Here is a 19,692-nt window from a genome sequence, read left to right as displayed (position 1 = left end):
CCAAATTCATCAAAAAGAATAACATATTAGAAGCCTACAATAAAATAGTATGGTATATATATTATAGGATCATCTACAAACATATACCAACAACGACAAACTCGTTTTTTAGTTGTTATAAAACTAGGGGATGGATGTAGATTGTAGAGTTAGTTAGGGTAGATCCGTTAGGTTCCGAGAGGATGGGCTTTAGGTTTATTGGGCCTGATGAATATGGATTTGAAAATTTTATGATGAGAGTTGTGATGTTAGTGAACAGATCCATCTCTGAAGAAAAACTTTCCCGCACTCTTGCCTTTTCGGCATCGGTCTGACGGAATCTCGCCGCTGGCCGTCAGTCTGCCGCTTTCATCTTTAACCGCCTCTCGCTTCTTGTATGTCTCTCTGATTCTCTCACAGTCTCATTGGGTCTATTTCTTGCTGTCTCTGAATTTCTCTTAATGTTGGCCTTAATTTTCAACTTTATTTCTGAAAATCCAAGTAATTAACGTATAAATGATCAATGTCACCAAAGAAAAAGGAAGGTAATATTTTGATTTGGGGAAACCCTATAAAAAAAAAAAACTGAAAAATTGATGTCAAAAACCGTTAAGAAATCATCAATCATTCAAAGTAACCTTAAATAGCAACCAAAATTAATCAACTAAATGAATGATGTAATTCAAAATGGTGATTACAAACCTAATAGGGTAGGATTAAAAACATAATCACCAATTGCCATACAAGAGCTTGACAAATCTTTATCTTGTTAACCGGATGGTCTTCTTATTATAACTGGTCCTTTTTTTTTTTCTAACGCGTCTGTGTGTTACCTTGCAGCCGAAAAGAAATTTTACTTTGACACCTGAAAATGGCTTCAAGACGAAACCTAGCCACTATATAGAACCTCCCAAACGAAGTTTTATCAGACATATTCATCCAGTTAATTGCCAAACAGCTTGCTCAAATGAGGTGCGTTTGTAAACCTTGGAATGCTCTCTTATCTGATTCCTCCTTTGTTAAATCCCACCTCCTTCGTTCTATCCATCATAACGATGAGATTCTATTGTTCTTCCGTGAGGGACTTTCTTTTGACTTTACTTCATTCACAGCACGACCCTCTCATTCACCCGATCTCGAACTCACCAATTTCATTAAACCTCCAGTTAATCCTCAATCTAAAGATGGTAGGGGTGGTATCATTGGATCTGTGAATGGCTTAATATGCTACTATTACAAATCATATGATGATGATTATGTCGTTCACGTATGCAATCCTTCTCTCTCCGCCATGCTAACCCTCCCACCATGTCTTGTCCCCTTTAATAAATCAAGCGAAGCCCATTTCCGGTTTGGGTTTGATCCCAAAACTGATGATTACAAACTTGTGAAGCTTACAGGCTATCCTCGAGAATCCAAAATGGTACCTCAAGCTGAGGTTTATAGTATGAGAAAAGGTACATGGGAGTTAATATCTCAAAGATTTCCATCACACGTTACAATAGTTTCCACTCGAGATGAAGTTTGCACAGATGGCCATGATGGCCATTGTCATTGGCTTGGTTATACTGATGTCGGGTGGAAGAAAGAAACGATAGTGGCATTTGATTTGAATTTAGAGACATTCCGAATGATACCTCTTCCAGATTCTATAGTAGATTACTATAGTTTCTGCATGAATGTTATGAATGCTGTAGGAGTTTTATCCGGGAAACTTTGTGTAATGTCAAAGGCAGATCTTGACTGTGAGGTGTGGGTGATGGATGAGTATGGGGTGGCTGAATCATGGGTTAAACATCATGAGTTTTCAGAGTTTTTTTATGAAATATATCCATATGGATTCACATCACATGGTGAGTTCTTTTTCCATGCTCCCAATGATCGTTTTGCTTTGTATGATCCAATTGCAGAGAAGTGTAAAAGCTTCAAGATTATGGGTGGACAACTTGGTATAATTAAAGTTGTGGGGTATGTTGACAGTCTTGTTTGGGTTGCACCTGCCAAGCGTTACATATGATGAGCTGCGGCTTTATATATCTTTCGATTTCAGTTTCGTAATCTATAAATTAATAATCTGCATGATGCTATGTTTCTTGATTACTTTCCCATCAAATATCAATTTTTAGTGCATTACATATTTACATCCACCTGCTAGATCTCTTGTAAGCATGATATGCTTAACATCTGAACGTGTTGGTTCTTTTTAAAAATTATGTTGGTGTTATGTATGATTTGTTTCGATTGTCTTTCCTATAAGCTATTAATTAATAGATGTCTAGCCTTATTGTTATTCAAGGAAATTGTTGGCTCAAGTCTATTTTGAGCAAATCGATTCTAGGTGACTACTAGATGCTATTATGTTATGATAACGTTCTTATATATCATTAAAATATTTAAATTTAAAATATAATTGTTTGTTTTGTTAATTGGATATATTTGTAGTTAGTGATAAGGTTAATTTAGGTGGGTAGTGTTTATTAGGAACAATGAGAGTGAGGGTGGTGATGATCTTGTAGGAAAGTTCTATTTTTAAAAGATGACAGACATGAAAGTCATGGATTTGAATAGGTAGGATAATAGGAAAGCATAGCAACTGATGATCACAAGGAGTATTTTGGTGATTTTTCATTTGGATTCAATACTTTTCACAACGGGTATTTTGGTACTTTTTTCATAATGGGATTCAATACTTCGTTTTATTATACAACTTCGTAACTGATTATTTAAGATCTAATAATTAGAATCGTTTTTAGAGAAAGAGAATAAGCAAAAAGGAGCACTTTACTGTAATCAAGTATGAAACAAGCAAACTGTATTACTTCTTGAGTTCTTTCCGGTGAAAAACAGCCAACAAAAAGACTAGAAAGGCTATTTTTTAGTCTTGTGTAATCACTAATCAGTAATGACATTAAGAAAAAAAATGAAAGGCGTACATTTTTTCTCCTATAGGGCCTGTATATATTATTTTGTATTTAACAAATGACATGGGCTTTTTAAATTTGATTTTTTTTTTTTTTTTTTTTTTTTTTTTTTTTTTTTTTTTTATGTTGATTGGGCCAATACACAATCTATTCCATCAAATGCGTCTTCGATACGAACGGTCATCACGTTGCATTACGGACATAATATCACAGACCTTGATGCATTTTTACTTGCGTCGGCCTCAGCACGCTATTTAAACCAAGCTTAATGCCAATCATCCTTAAATTATTTTGATCTCTAACCATTTAACTAAACCAAGAGAAATTAAATATCCTTCTATATTTTTTTTCCTATTTATCTTTCTACATGTGTTATATTTTAATAAAATTAATATTAATTTAAGACAATTAGGTGTTGTTTGTTTTTCCGAAGTGAAACTGTCTGAAGTCTGCGGACCACCTCTGCGACCCTCTGCAGCAGAAGAGGTGGATCAAAGTGTTGCAGACTGTAATGAGAAGCATATTTGTTTTTTTAACATCTGCAGACTGCTGCAGATATTAAAAAATTTAAAATAAAGTAATTTAATAAACCGAAGATAGTTTTTTAATACCAAAAATTTAATAATAGTAGTTTTAAAACATTGAAATAAAATTCAAACAACCAAATTAGTCTTATAATAACATTTTTAAATAAAATTCATAGAACCAAACTTTAATAATTTTCATTCCATATTTTGCATCAATTGCTCGGCAATTTCATCCCGTAACTGGGTCATATATTCACGGTTCGCTGCAGTACCATGTGTTGGAATCTCATCTTCATCATTATCAACGACTGCATTGTTATTCCGAACCGAGACATTTGGTTCATCATATCGTGCAAAAAACTCATCACGTAGTCCCTCTCTTCTTATAAAATTATGAAACGCAAAACATGCTAGGGTTATGTTTCGTTGTGTAACCAACGAGAATGGTGCCATCCTCTTCAATATAGGGAATCATGCTTTCAAGACACCAAAAGCCCGCTCAATGACATTCCGAAGTTTTGCATGTGCATGGTTAAATTTTTCTTTATTCGTTAATGCACGTCTTCGACGGAAATCTCCAAGCCAATACCTTACATTACGGTACGGTGCCATAAAACCTCGAATGTTTGCATAGGCGGCATCACAAAGATAATATTTATCTGTAAAAAAGCAAAAAAAAAAAAAAAAAAAGTCATTTATTTTTCAAGCTAAGATAAAACTATTTAAATAACCATAAATTTACCTGGTGGTGGGAGCGGGAATGGTGCATGTGGATTTGCTAATGCTTCTGATAAAATTCTAGAATCGTGTGCTATCCCTTCCCAACCGGCCACAACAAACGTAAACATCATGTTGAAGTCACATATTGCCAATACGTTTTGGTAACAATCGCCTTTTCCCCTACTTCTATATAAATCCTGTTTGTTCGCAGGGACAACAGCATGTATCAAAGTGCCTCAAGTGCACCAACTGCTCCCTTGAACACCCGTCGTAGCCTCCTATTATATCCCGGAATGTTTGGATTTGGATTAAAAGAAGTTGGCACTATAATGTCATGTGCGAAAAGCAACATTTTATCCAACACTTCATGAAAAAACTTATGAATTGTTTGCTTTGAGTGTTGAAATCTCCGCTTGATAATCACATAACGTTGGTTATGATCGATCATCATCAAAAACATAGCCATCTTCTCCTCAACCGACACATGTTTGCTATCCTTTAGCGCGTAGTGTACTCTAAAATGAGCACATAGCCGAACAAATGATTCACGGGACATACGTAGCACTTCAAGACATTGTAGAGGATTACGGTGAAGTAACTCTAACGTAAATTCATGTCCCGTCATTTCCGAATCGTTGTCCCGTACTCGTTTGACACCTCTCTTCCAAAAGTAGCAGACATACAAGTACATAAGAATTATGAGTAATATCTTTTTGTCGTGATCCATTACAAACCTATTAATCAACAAAACATAACATAACATAAGATAAAAACAATACATAAATCTCAAGTACAAAAAAATATAAAATAAATTTCAAGTACCAAAAAACATAAAATAAATTTCAAGTACCAAATAACATAACATAAATTTCAAGTACCAAATAACATAACATAAATCTCAAGTACCAAATACTAAAAATAACATTCAAGTAGAAATAACCAAAAAACATAACCATATAGTTCCAAAACATGCAATTAAAACCTAAACAACTCAAACATATAAAGTTAACGAACAATCTTTCCATCCTTTAAAACTCCCAAACTTGTAGTTGTCATCTCGATCCATCCTCTTAATATTTGTGGATCATTAGGCAAATTTACCCACATCTCTCTCATATTCATGGTCCCTCCAAAAATGTGATACGCAGCAAATCGTAGAGGGTCTATTGGGTCTAACTCGAGCAACTCAAGCTTCTCTAAACATTGGGGAATTGTTAGCCCTTGAGTCAAATAACGTAGAGCTTTTTGCATCTCCAATGCTAAATCATCAGTAGTAATAGAAGCTTTAGGCGAGGCAGAAGAAGGTGGATCAGGTGAGGCACTAGGAGCTCAAGGTCTAGGAGTTGAGGGTTTGGCCCTTTTGTTGGGGTTACCAGAAGGTGAAGTAGCAGAAGGTGAAGGCTGAGTAAAATGCTCACTAGTATGATTGGAAAAGAAATCATCCTCATCTATGTTAATAAAAGGGGCATCCATAAAATGTAGTGGTGTGACATGGAAAGAAAATGATCCATGTCCCGATGGTGTTTGGGATGTGGCATAACTGAGATTACCAGATGCACTATTTCCATCAAACAGTTCTGCACACAAAGCTTTGGAAACAATAATGGGACGGTTTTCAAAGAAGCGGCTTTCGGATGTCCCTAAACGCAATCAATGTAACAAAAGTAATATAAGAATTGGCAACTATATAAACAAAATACATATAAATATGTGTGTATGTATACCTTTTTAAAGTCCTCACACTCCTCATTTGCAAAATTAAAAGTATTTGTTTGGGGATTGTAAAGGTTTCCAGTTTTATTTTTTAAGTATAACCATCTTGTGTATTTGGCTTTAAGGTTATCATAGGCGTTTTTTAATTGTCGTTGACTCAAATCCACGCCATACTTTTCCTTAATGGTTGTTCCTAACTTGTACCATGATTGTTTGTGCAAATTCAAACCTTTTCTACCCACGGTTTGTACTTCTTCAATACAAGTGAGCAATAAGCATTTCGTTTGCTCATTGGTCCATGTATGTTTATCTCCCATCGCTAATAACAAAAAAAATATAGAATACATACTTTAGCAAAAAAGATTAATCATATTTCAACATAATCAACAAATACGTTTAGCATATTCAACAATTTAAGCACAAACTTGCAAAGAAGCATAAACTTGATCTCCATTCAAGAAATACAAGTGATAACAATTCAACAAATAAGTTTAAAAAAACCATTTGAGCTAATGATTTCAGCATATAAACTAGTATACGAGTTTATGATTTCAGCATATAAGTATATGATTTCAGCAAGGATTATGATTTTACCCAACATTCATAACAATTCAACACAAAAATTCATGAACCTAAACATAAATCATGGCTCTAATTAAAGAACAAAATACAAACTCCTAGAATTATAACAAAGCACTAAAGCACAATTTTAACTCAATTTATGCTTGCAATATCTCTAACTGCTAGAATTATAACAAAACACAAACTTCTCTCTATGGTGGATCTGTTAAAAAAAAAGCCAATTATGCCCTTATGAAACCATTAAAATCATGAGATTATCATCTTATTTCACAGCTTCAAAGCTTATTTCACAGCTTCTTTCTTCAATCTTATTTCACAGCTTCAATTTTAGTTCACACTTTCAAAGTCAATTAAGAAATCTGAAAAAAAAAAAAAAAAACAAAAACAAAAAAAAAAAACAAAAACAAACCTGTGTGATGTGATGTTGAAGACGAAGGCAGATGGAGGATGGGGCAGTGAAATCGGCGACCACCAGCAGCAGTAGGCGGCGAGCAGCAGCGAGCGGTGACCCGCAGCGATTTCTTCCGGTCTTCAACAGATTCGACGCCAAGAGAGAACGAAGGAGTTGCGGCTATGCTTTTGTCCGTGTCTTTTTTTTGTTATTAGGTTTAGAAGTGCTGAGAAGAGGCAAGCCCAATGCTGTGTGGGGAAGAGGACGGGAAGAGGTTTTTGAGCCCGAAACCTTCTAAAAATCAAATTGCTGCGAATTTAAAAGTGATGCGCGTGTGCTACGCCGCGCAACACTAAGAGGTTAGAAGAGGATTTTTTTAAAAAACAAAACAACCTTAGTCATTATTTCATACGGTGAGTATGTAAAAAGAAAAGTAGAAAGATATTTAATTTCTCTAATTATTTAGATAGCTTTTAACATATTATTTAAGTTTTGGTAATTTCCATACCATAATCGTTAGAAAGATATTTTGAGTATTTATAGAGTATATTTGAAATCCTTCTATAACTCTAAGGTGCTGTTTGTTTTTTTGAAGTCAAAATGTCTGCAGTCTGCGGATCACATCTGCAAGCCTCTACGATAGAAGAGGTGGACCAAATATCTGCAGTCTGCAATTAGAAGACTATTTGTTTTTAACGTCTGCGGGCTGTTAAAATAAATTGAATTTTTAAACTTAATTTCATTTCATAAACATTAAAAATGCATTTTAAAAAAAAAAAAAAAAAAAAAAAAAAAAAAAAAAAAAAAAAAAAAAAACTGCACGGTGACCCATGTTTTTTTTTTTTTTTGTTTAGGTTAAAATGAGGTCTGAAGACCTTTGAAGACAGTGACTCATGTCTGCGCCAGGAAGACCTCGCGCAGATGTTTTTATGATTTGTGCACTTCCAAAAAACAAACAATCTGCGATGACATATGTCTGCGAATTTGTTTATGCGGCGCAGACAAAAGTGGTTGTGCAGATCTTCACACAAAAAACAAACAGCCCCTAATATTAATTGAGATTTTCTAACATGTGCTTTAAGAACATACATAAGAAACATTAACTGAACTATTAATTATGGGGAATATTACCATTAATATTACTATAATTAAATGTGAAATTCATTAATTATAGAAAATATTCTTCTTAATTTAATTCGATTCACATTTAATTATAAAATCCCTTTCTTTAAATCTTAGTTTTTTCCATAAACCATTTCTATAAGACTATGACTTTGTGACTCGGTATTTTTGTAATTTTTTCAAAACTGGAGGCCCTCTTTGTTTCTTTCTTTCTTTTCTTTCTCCTGGATGGTAGTTAAGAACGAGAATAAATGGTATGAATAAAATGTTTGGTTTAGTGTGACGTTTCTGCTACCCTGGAATTTAAACGACGGACACGACTCCGGTTTCCAAAGAGGATTGGCAAGTATTATAAAACCATCGACCTTACCTTTGCTTAGACACTCGAAAATGGCTTCACTCTCACACCCATCAACAATGGAGAACCTCCCAAGCGAGATTCTGTCAAACATATTTCTCAGGTTATTTGCGAAACAACTTGCACAAATGAGGTCTGTCTCCAAGTCCTGGAATGCTTTCTTATCTAAACCTTCATTTGTAAAATCCCACCTTCATCGCTCTATCAAGAACAACGATGGAATTCTATTAGTCTCGTTCCAGGGTTTTTCTTTTCACACTAAACCTTTTACAGCACACCCTTCTAAATCTCCTCGTATTGAACTCACTGATTTCGTTACACTTCCGGTAAATCCACAATATGATGATACTCTTGGCAGAGTTATTGGATCTGTTAATGGCTTAGTATGTCTTTCTTCCGAATCAATTCGTAATTCTGTCCTTCTCATTTGGAACCCTTCTCTCTCTTCTGTGGTGACTCTTCCGCCAATTTCTATGCCATATTCTGGATTTTTTCCGATTCGCTTGTTCATGCGCTTCGGGTTTGATCCTAAGTCTGACGATTATAAAGTTGTTAAGCTAACAAGCTATCTCAGTAAACCCCCAATTGATCATGCATTATCATCCTTCATAGGTTGTCTTTCTGATGTTGTTAAAGAGTGGCTCCAGGTCGAGGTTTATAGCATGAGAAAGGGTTCGTGGCATTCGATCACTCAAAAATTTCCTTCTCACATCACATGGGTTGAAGATCAAGATGAAGTTTATGTAGATGGCCATGATGGCCATCTTCATTGGCTTTGTTATTCTGATTTGAAGGGTAAGCGACAAGTGATAGTTGCATTTGATTTGGGTGACGAATCATTTTCCGAGATTCTTCTTCCAGATTCTCTACTAGATTACAACATGAATCGGTTGAATGTTTTAGGGCGTTTAGGTGAGAAGCTTTGTATGATGTCAACTGTTGTAGATGCAGGATGTGAGGTATGGGTGATGAATGAGCGTGGGGTGTCTACATCTTGGGTGAAATACTGTGTCTTTTCGCACTTTGGTAATATAGTTCCACATGGGTTCACATCACGCATTGAGTTTTGTTTTCAAGATCAGAATGGTTGTCTAGCTTTGTATGATCCGATTGCAACCAAGATTAGAAAGTTCAGAATATCGGATAAAGAACATCGGATATTTAAAATTGTTGAGTATGTTGACAGTCTTGTGTGGGTGACACCTGACAAGTGTGAGATCAGCGGTAGCAGTGTTTCACGATTGCAAATTGGGTGAATGGTGACATGGTGAAAGGAAAGTGAAAAGAGAAAGCAAGATATCGTATTTATAACTATTTTCATGTTATTTTGTCTTGTGCAAATGTACCTTTGAAGTGTAATTTCTCTCTCTTTTGTCAGTGTAATGCATTTGATATTTTGGTTTATATTGCTTCTAAAATGTATGCTTCATTTCGTTATAATCGTCTGCTTTGCATTTGTTAAGGGTTCAAGTTTAATGAAGAACTAGTTTTACAGTTTTTAAACATTACTTAGGCGATGATAGTTGATTGGAATCTAACCTCTCGTATTCTAAATGTGGTTTAAAGGCTTCCTATGTTCAACTTTATAATAAAAGTTTAAACTAAGAATTTGTTCGTTTATTGTGATTACTAGACCGAAAATAGCTAAATTCATGTATTCAATGAAATTTACTTAATTCACCCTTTAGATCTTGCTTTTAATTAAATTTACCAACATTTTTTTTTGTTTTTGTAAGATTTACACTTTTGTTAATTTCTTCAGGATTGTTAACGAAGATGGGTTTAGGATGGGTTTTGGGTCCTAAAATGAAATTAGAATATAAATCTATACCTATAATCTTAAACCTGGTTAATTGCTTTGTTAATTTCCTGGTTAATTTCTTTGTTAATTTCTTTGGTGCTAAGTAGTAGGTTAATGTTAGATTTGAATAAGTGTTGTTACTTGTCTGAAATAGCGAGAAATATTATTTTTTTTCATGGTTTGTAAAAATAAGGACTTACTTTTTCATTTGATAATGAATGTGGTGGTATTATTGTTTTTCATAATGATGTTCTTAATTTTAAAACATTACCTTGTGATGGTGTATATGAAACTGTATCGGTTGTAGACAACTTATGAAATAATGTGTTCCATATCGATTCTTCCACTAGTTTGGATAAGGCATCCTCTTGGCATTATCGTCTTGGACATATCAACAAGAAACGCATAGGCCAACTCCAAAAGGTTAGAGTCTTGAGTCATTTGACTTAAAGTCGGATGATAGTTGCGAGTGTTGTTTGCTTGGAAAAATGACAAAGTCACATTCACTGGTACTTGTGCTAGGGGTGAAGGTTTGTTGGATCTCATACACACAGATGTGTGTAGACCCTTCAGAACCACCACTAAGGATGCGAACCGCTTCTATTTGACTTTTATTAATGATTACAGTAGATATGGTTATGTCTACTTAATCAAGCATAAGTCTGAAACCTTTGAAAAGTTCAAAGAGTTTAAACAGGAAGTGGAGAATCAGCTGTGCAGGAACATTAAGATGCTCTGATCCAATCGAGGAGAAGAGTATCTTAGTACAGAGTTCCTTAACTATCTTAAGGAATGTGGAATTGTTTCACAATTGATACCTCCCAGAACACCACAACTTAATGGTGTGGCTGAGAGGCGCAATCGAACCTTGTTGGACATGGTTCATTTTGTAACATACATGTTCAGTTATCGTGTATTCTAAATTATAAAAGTGAATAATATTACCAAGTAATATGTGAATTTGAATGTTGAGTTCTAACAGATGGTTTTTACTAGAAATGAAGTAAAACAATGCTTAGAATCATTCAGAAAGTATTAGAAGTCTTATCAGATTACAATCAAATGCCAAAAAGTGAAATTTAGCGAAAATATAACATTTGAAATAAGTAAAATTTTATTATTTAAAGTTGTAAAGAATCTCGTTAGAAAAGTTTAGGCGAAAACATCGTCGAAATCCGAGTTATAACAAAGAAGTTATGACCAATCGAAGATCCGGGATAAAACCGGCAAACACTATGTCGCGTAAAAAGTGAGTTTCCGATAAACGACTTTTTAGTCTTAGTGATCTAAATGAAAGTTGTAGAACTCGTTAAAATAATAAACTTTCATATAAAGAACTTTTAAATATGACTTCGTATGAGGAAGTTATGATTTTTCTAAGTTTCAGAATAATGGTAGACAACTAAAAACTCGAAATAAAGATTGAGCGATATTTAGCCGACACAACCCAAACGAGAATCGAAGGTCTCGTCAATAGTAGTACAACGGTAAAAAGTCAGACAAAAACGGACGTCGGATGAAGAAGTTATGAATTTTTAACGGATTTTCCTGTCCAGGTCTGTTAAAAATAATAATATTAAAACTAAATTCAAAATTTGCTGACGAAGTCTAAACAAAAGTTGTAGAACATAATTTTACCTACGCGTACATATAAAGAACGTCAAAAACGGAGCTCGTATGCGAAAGTTATGGATTTTAGAAGTTCGGGACTCAAAAATAGAGAAATAGTAGATAATACCAGGAATTTTCGCATGAACAGTACCGGCCACGTCACCCGCTCTCGCGAACCTCCCTGTGTCCGACCCGATGACGCGTCCGAAACAGTGGTCGAATACCGACGCGTGTGTGACATCCCCAAAATCACAGCCAGAAAAGACCGGTTTGTTTATGCTTTATAAAAATCAGAGTACTTCATTTCATAAAAATGTTGCGGAATTTGTTCCCAGAAAAACATGATAAATACGTTATTAAAACATTTTCGGAGAAACGTATCTTATTCATTTCAAAACGTTTGGGATGTCATCGTTAATACAGAAACATAAGCATAAACAGAACTTACATTTATTTACATTAGTGATCTACATCTCTTTAAATCTCTCAGTGTAAAGTGACTTCGTATCAACACCTGTGATATAAATAAACTGAGTGGGTCAGGTTGGGAAACCTGGTGAGCACATAGGGTTTTCAACCCACAATAATATAATTATTATTTTTAAACATTAAACAATCAACCCAATTACCCATTCCCGTTATCCTCACATTACGTCCCTAAAACATCTAACACAAGGGACCTAGTCAAAGGTCTATCATTGGGATGGAGCATACCTGGTGAGCACACAGTTCACACAGTTCGAATAAACACACAGTTCGAACAAACACACAGTTCGGTTAAACACACAGTTCGAATAAACACCTACAGGTTGCGAGCCTGTTAGTGTTCCACTGGACTGTCTAGAATAGTCCGTGGTCGTCATCTATACTCCGCTAGATGACTAGATCATCAAGAACATCTATAACGAGGCATCTCATTATTTCATTTTATCACACAGCAACTAATACATCTACCCATGTTTTACCCAACACATTTTGTAGATATAAAATACATATACAGTTTAAATTATTGAAAACATGTATAAAACGTTCATCCAGCATAGATAGCAAGTATACAGATAATATACACATACAGCACGTAATTTATATAAAATACTTCATATCTATGTGTAAGCTGAAAGTAACTATGCACTCACCTGATAGGTGGTGACTCAACACTCGGACAGCGCTTCGATACTCTCAAAACAATTTCCTTCGATAAAACCTAGTATCAACACCACTAGGGTTTAGTCTAACGATAACCGCGACTAATTAATAGTATAGCTATTATTATTATTATATAAGCGTTAAATAACACTCAATATAACTCATAATAATAGCCCAAACAATTATTTTAAGGTCCTAATAATGTTACTATAATTAATTAGAAGCTATATTAAAACTAGCGTAGGCGTAGCTCACTTACAGCGGGTTTTTCGCAAAACCGGGCTTCGCTGGAGCAGCGTTTCCCAAGCCGAAAGGCTCTTTTCTCGGGACTCCGGGAGCCTCGGGGCTTCCTTCGGGTGCTAGGGGGTTTACCTATGCTTTTAGGGGGGTTAGGGAGCTTAGAGAGAGAGTTTAGAGAGAGAAAGAAGAGGGTTGAGGGGTGAGGAAATGAGGGAACCCGGCACCTCTATTTATAGGGGAGGAATCTGATGGACTCGCCGAGTCTAAGTCATGACTCGCCAAGTTGGTCCATGTGGTGGCCTTCTGGTGGTGCCACGTGTCAAATTCTGGTGGTGCCACGTCACCCCCTATCGCGTATCAGCCTTCAAACTTAGAAAAATCATAACTTTCGCATGCGAGCTCCGTTTTCAACATTATTTATATCCACGCGTAGGTAAAATCAAGATCTACAACTTTCGTTTAGACTCCGTCAGCTAATTCTTGACCGATCTCAAATTTAACAATAGGAGGCGTTTAGACTGTTAAATGACCGTGAAGAATTCATAACTCCTTCATACGGACTCCGTTTTCGTCTGTATTTTTACTGTTGAGTTCTTATTAATGATATCTTCAACTCTCATTTAGGTCACGTAAGCCAAAAACCGCTCGAACTAAAATTCGAGTTTCGGGCTGTACACTACTAAGCCGAATCTTAGAAAAATCATAACTTCCTCATACGAAGTCAGATTTGGGAGTTCTTTTTATCGACGCTCTTAGTTTAACATATTCTACGAATTTCATTTAGATCACTAAGGCTAAAAAGTCTTCCATCGTAAATTCACTATTTACGCTTCCCGGTGTCGTGCCGGTTCCGTCGCGAAACTTCGACGGGCCATAACTTCTTCGTTATAACTCGGATTTCGGCGTTCTTTATATGTACAGAAACCTTGTAACATATTCTACAACTTGGTTAAGATTATTTATTCTAAATAATCTTTTGTCGAAAAGTCATTTTCGACCCTTATTGCTTCTAAATTGACTAGCCCGGATCTGCGGACGTTACAGCGTGTTCCCTTCCGATTGGACCGAAGTCGCGGCCCAACCAGTGTCTGATGCGCCTCGCACCTGGTGGCGCCTTCCGAACCCCGCGTTGCATCCGGATCCGAGCCTCCCTCCAGCTATCACGTCTCCTTCTCCCTTCGGCTGAAGCTCCGTACCTCGCTACTATAAATAGTAGTTGCGAGACCTCCCGGGTATTTTTGGGAAAATTGCCATTTTCACCCTAAACTCAATATTTTAGCTATTTCCACTTCCCTGAAGCCCCAGTATTATTTTTAACACCCGAAACACGTCCCGAAGTGCCCAAGAAGCCCGAGAAATTTATCTTTTTTATTTGAAGTTCTACCTTCGCAGAGCCCTGTTTTCAAGAAAGCTCTCGGTTTATATATAAGAAAGTTATTTATAGGAACGAAGTGTTGCACAAATTACTATTTTAATCCTCGGTTATTTCAAAGTGAGTTTCAATATATAGGAACAATTGTATGTTATGTGCTATGTGCTTTTCAGTTGTTATTATTTCCGCTATTTATGATAGCAAAGTTATACCTTTGACCATGTGATCAGTGAAAGGACTTAGATTCACGGTGGTACTGGTATGTAGCCTCTGACTATGTAGAGCATGTCTCCGTAAGAGAATGAACTCTATTCTATGGTTTTGGCAAATGGTTAGATAGGGATATAAGCCTAAAATCTACCAAAATGTTAATCAGAAATTGTATGTCTTCTGTTCCATTTGGGCCGAAGCTTTATTGATGTATATCAAGTTTGGAAATTGTTATGTCTCATTGATTGTATATCTTTGAATCAAGTCATTGATTAATATGGAAAGTTTGTCACATGATTCACATATGCCTTTGTTGTTCTTTGTTCCTCTTTGCTTCTGCCATATTGAAGTGCATATATGGCATAACGTTATATTGTATCTATTATTGAACTCACTAAGCGTCACCGCTTACCCTCTCAATGTTTTAAAATATTGCAGGCAATAAGCATCCGGTATAGCTTTATACTGTTGGAAGAATTAAAATAGTCTATACTATTACTTTTGTATTTAAGTTTTAGTATGTATAAAATATACAATACCCTGGGTAATTTTGTAATAAACTTAAACTTAGTCGGTTTGCATCTAGTCGTTTCTAAATAAATTATCAATGTAAAATATTATTTGTGAATATGCATGTAGCATGTTTTGGGAGTAACAAATTGTTTTAGTATTATGAAAGTGAGGGTCTTTCACATTCCATGATGAGTCAAGCTTCGTTACCAATCTCATTCTCGAGGTATGCCTTAGAGACTGCTGCCCATATCCTTAATCTAGTCCATACCAAAAAGGTTGCCAAAACACCTCACGAGATGTGGACTGGGAAAGTTCCCAATTTAGACCATGTCAAGATTTGGGGTTGCGAGGCTTTCGTGAGACGTGAGACTCAGGACAAGCTTGAACCTCATAGTGAGCGGTGTATTTTCATCGGTTACCCACATAAATCTTTTGGTTACCTCTTCTACAGACCTAGTGAGAATGTGATCTTTGTGGCAATGAGAGGGGTCTTTCGCGAGAGAGAATTTATAAGTCAAGGAAACAGTGGGAGGCAAATTGACCTTGAAGATCTTCAAGAGTCAAGTGGTGAAGGAACCTCAAACCCTAGCAATCAACCTGAGGAGGAGACTCCTGTTAAACCAACTGACGAGTCTGTACCGCTGAGGTGTTCCACTAGAGTTAGGAATCCACCTGAGCCCTACTATGGTTTCCATATTACCGCGGAAGGTGATACATTTATCAGTGATAGTACACTAGTAAATTTGGATGAACCTAACAGTTATAGGGAAGCCATGGCATGCCCTGAGTTTGCTAAATGGAAAGAGGCTATGGACAGCGAGATTCTGTCCATGTATGACAATCAAGTTTGGAACTTGGTTGACAATGTACCAGGTCGTAAGACGAGCGGGTGCAAGTGGGTCTTCAAGAAGAAGACCGACATGGATGGGAAAGTGCACACTTATAAGGTGCGACTGGTTGCGAAGGCCTTCACTCAAGCTCGGGGAGTTGATTATGATAACTTCTCACCAGTAGTAAAGATTAAGTCTATTAGGGTTATGCTAGCAATTGCTGCATTTGATGATTATGAAATATGGAAAATGGATGTCAAAACCGCTTTCCTTAATATAAAAACTTGGTTGAGGATGTTTACATGAGTCAGCCAGAAATTTTTGTCAGTGCAAAGTACCCTGATAGAGTGTGCAAGCTTGAGAAATCCATTTATGAATTGAAACAAGCATCTCACAGCTAGAATCTTTGTTTTGATGAGAAAGTCAAAGAGTTTGGCTTTTTGATAAGCGAATATGAGTCTTGTGTATATGTCAGAACTAGTGGGAGTATAGTTAGCTTATTGGTATTCTATGTGGATGACATACTACTCATAGGAAATGACATCCCAGCTTTGCAAGAGGTTAAGTCCTGGTTTGGGAAGTGTTTCGCTATGAAGGACCTTTGAGAAGTTGCCTATATCCTAGGGATAAGGATATTTAAAGAAAGGAGTAAAAGACTAACTGGACTTAGTCAAAGCACATATGTGGACAAAGTGTTGAAAAGGTTCAACATGCAGAATTCCAAGAAAGGTGACTTACCGATCTAACATAATGTCAAACTGAGCAAGGCTTAGATCCCAAGTACAGAGGCTGAGATGTCTGAGATGAGTCAATTACCATATGCTTCTGTTGTTGGCTTGATCATGTATGCTATGACTTGTACCCGTCCTGATGTGGCCTTTGCTTTGAGCATGGTCAACAGATATCAGGGGAACCTTGGCAAGGCTCGCTGGACTACGGTAAAGAACATTCTCAAGTACCTACGAAGGACTAAGGATTGGATTCTTACCCTTGGTGGGAGTGATGACTTGAGATTAGTGGGGTATAGTGATGCTAGCTTCCAGACTAGTAGGGATAATTTATGCTCTCAATCGGGTTGGGTCTTTACCATTAATGGAGGAGCGATTACTTGGAAAAGTTACAAGCAGGAGACGGTAGCTGATTCGATGTGTGAATCAGAGTACATAGCAGCGAGTGAAGCGACGAAGGAGGCGATATGGTTGAAGAACATCATTGGAGACCTTGGAGTTGTACCAGCTATAAAGGATCCTATGGAGATTTTCTATGACAGCAATAGTGTGGTTGCCTTAGCCAAGGAACCAAGAGATCATGGCAAATCCAGACACATTGACAAAAAAAATATATCACTTCATAAGACATAAGATAGAAGAAGGAATCCTCGTGGAAAAGAGGATATCGTCAGAAGAGAACCCAGCAGATCCACTCATGAAGGGACTGACTAGGGTTAGGCATTTGCAGCATGCGGGGCGCATCGGGCTGAAGGACGATATTAGTTTTACAGATTAGATAGCTCTGAAACTTGTAAAATATTATTGACATTTGATGATTAAATAAAAGTTGTTGTTTATTTATAAGTAAGGTGTTGCTATCTTGTGTCAATGGTTTATTATTGTTTCAATTTTGCATGTTTTGACTTCCAGAATAATTACTTTATTCAAATTCTCCACAGTCAGTCATACGTTGGAAGTAGGTATGAATCAAGACTGTCAGGAATTGGTCTTGTAAATGTCTAAGGTGTTAGACATAGCAAACGTTGCTACAACATTCATGAGTGCTCATAAGTTCTGAGAAATGGATTAAACCCACGCTCACTTGTATCACTTCATGGAATTTATCTCGAGTGATTGTGAGATGATAATATCATATGAGTCTTCAAACCTAGAGATATTGTAACGTCCAAAAAATGAAACCAATTTAAATTTTTCAAAACAACCTGATTTTCACTAAATTGTTTACAAAAAGGTTTTCAATACAAATCATTTAGAGTATTCCCAGAATCACATCGCTACAAAATCATGAGGAGCGGTACGATCGCGCCTTCGCCTTGCCACGGTCTCCTGAAGAACCTGAAAAACATTAAACCACAACTGTAAGCCCGAAAGCTTAGTGAGATACCCCCAAAATACCAACCATGTATACGCCCTTCCAGGCTGCGACCTTCCGGTCCAAAACATATAAAACATACATAACATAACAGAACATAGAACATCCATGCATATCGGGTCTACTGTGTGACTGGTCCGCCGTATCGGGCCTTCAGTCCACCGGATCCATCCTCCAGGTCTAGTCATGTCCTTCGAGTCTACAGTGGGGTTGGTCCACCGGTATCGGGCCTTCAACCCACCTGGTCCACTCTCTGAGTCTGCAGTGTAACTGGTCCGCCCGCATCGGGCCTTCAGTCGGCCTGGTCCACTCTCCGAGCCTCGGCACGTCTGGTCCGCCCTCGTGGGGCCTACAGCCTATCCGGACCGCTCACTGGGCCTTTGTAATAACCGGTCCACCCTGGTTATCTTCGCCTACAGCACAAAGCAGGACCCGCCTCAACCCATCTCTAGTCCAAACAACCATGTGCACAAAACATACAATCATATAACAGTCATAGCCAACAAACCGAACAAACATATCACATAGCATATCATTACCCTACCCAGGTTACCGACCTAACCGGTCACTAGCATATCATCACTTTATATATATCGGAAAACTGACCTTGACAAGGTCTCCTAACATGTACCATCCTAGCTACCAGGATGCAGACACATCAAACAGTAACATAATAACCATATCCAAATCTCAATCCAATAAAGGGCCGGCCTTGGTGCCTTAGACCTTGTTGATATAGTGAGGATAACTCACCTCGAAACTGCCGGCTAAAAGGATAAGATCCCGCTGCTCCGAACTCTAACACGAACTCCTCCACTGAACATCAAAACATACAACTCAATAAATACCCTTAATTACCAAAATACCCCTGGAAGACAACTGGTCAACCTTGGACAAGTCAAAGTCAACCCCTGACTGACCCTACTCGCCGAGTCAACCCGATGACTCGCCGAGTCCCCAAGCTCAGAACTTCCCTCAATTAGCGACCCAACTCGCTGAGTCACCCCAAGACTCGTCGAGTCCAACAACTCTGAGTCCACTCGCACCCAACTCACCGAGTCATCCCTTGACTCACCGATTCATCGACTCAACCAGAAATATTGGGACTTCCTCGACAAGACTCGCCGAGTCCAAATGGACTCGTCAAGTCCAAGGCTATCTTCAACCTACTCGCCGAGTTGTTCTTCCAACTCGTCGATTTCCAGGCCATCTTCAAGCAACTCGTCGAGTCCACCCATGTGACTCGTCGAGTTCCATCGGTCTAAATCCATACAGAAGCATCTCAGGCCATGCAATTGATCCAAAACATAGATCCAACCTCCTACAATACATCCATCACGTAAAGTGGCAAACTTTACGTGAATCTAAAGAGATATAGGCCTTATTCACCTTAGAACCAAGGTTTGGGACATGATAGCTCCATTAACAACACAAGAACAGGGGCTTTAATGCTCTTAAGATCTTCTCCACTCCAGATCTGAGGTAGCAACCTCAGATCCATACCCCAAACATCAAGATGCCACACAACTAAGCACCCCACACAACCCCAAAAT

The 19,692-nt window shown here is 37.3% G+C and overlaps 2 protein-coding genes across 2 annotated transcripts; both read left to right on the top strand.

Moving 5' to 3' along the window:
- The first annotated feature begins 253 nt into the window (after positions 1–253).
- Positions 254–2,112, top strand: LOC145011795 (F-box/kelch-repeat protein At3g06240-like). Its single transcript, XM_078970531.1, has 2 exons — positions 254–374; positions 820–2,112. Exon 2 carries the CDS (start codon positions 947–949, stop codon positions 1,994–1,996), a length of 1,050 nt encoding a protein of 349 aa, XP_078826657.1. The 5' UTR covers positions 254–374; positions 820–946; the 3' UTR covers positions 1,997–2,112.
- Positions 2,113–8,345: 6,233 nt separating this feature from the next.
- Positions 8,346–9,603, top strand: LOC145009484 (F-box/kelch-repeat protein At3g06240-like). Its single transcript, XM_078968173.1, has one exon. The coding sequence runs from the start codon at positions 8,346–8,348 to the stop codon at positions 9,567–9,569; it is 1,224 nt and encodes a 407-aa protein (XP_078824299.1). The 3' UTR covers positions 9,570–9,603.
- Positions 9,604–19,692: the final 10,089 nt, after the last annotated feature.

This window comes from Lactuca saligna, chromosome 8 (genome assembly GCF_052625555.1).
Source record: "Lactuca saligna cultivar CGN05327 chromosome 8, ASM5262555v1, whole genome shotgun sequence".
Lineage (NCBI taxonomy): Eukaryota > Viridiplantae > Streptophyta > Magnoliopsida > Asterales > Asteraceae > Lactuca > Lactuca saligna.
This window is presented reverse-complemented; position numbering and strand designations above follow the sequence as displayed.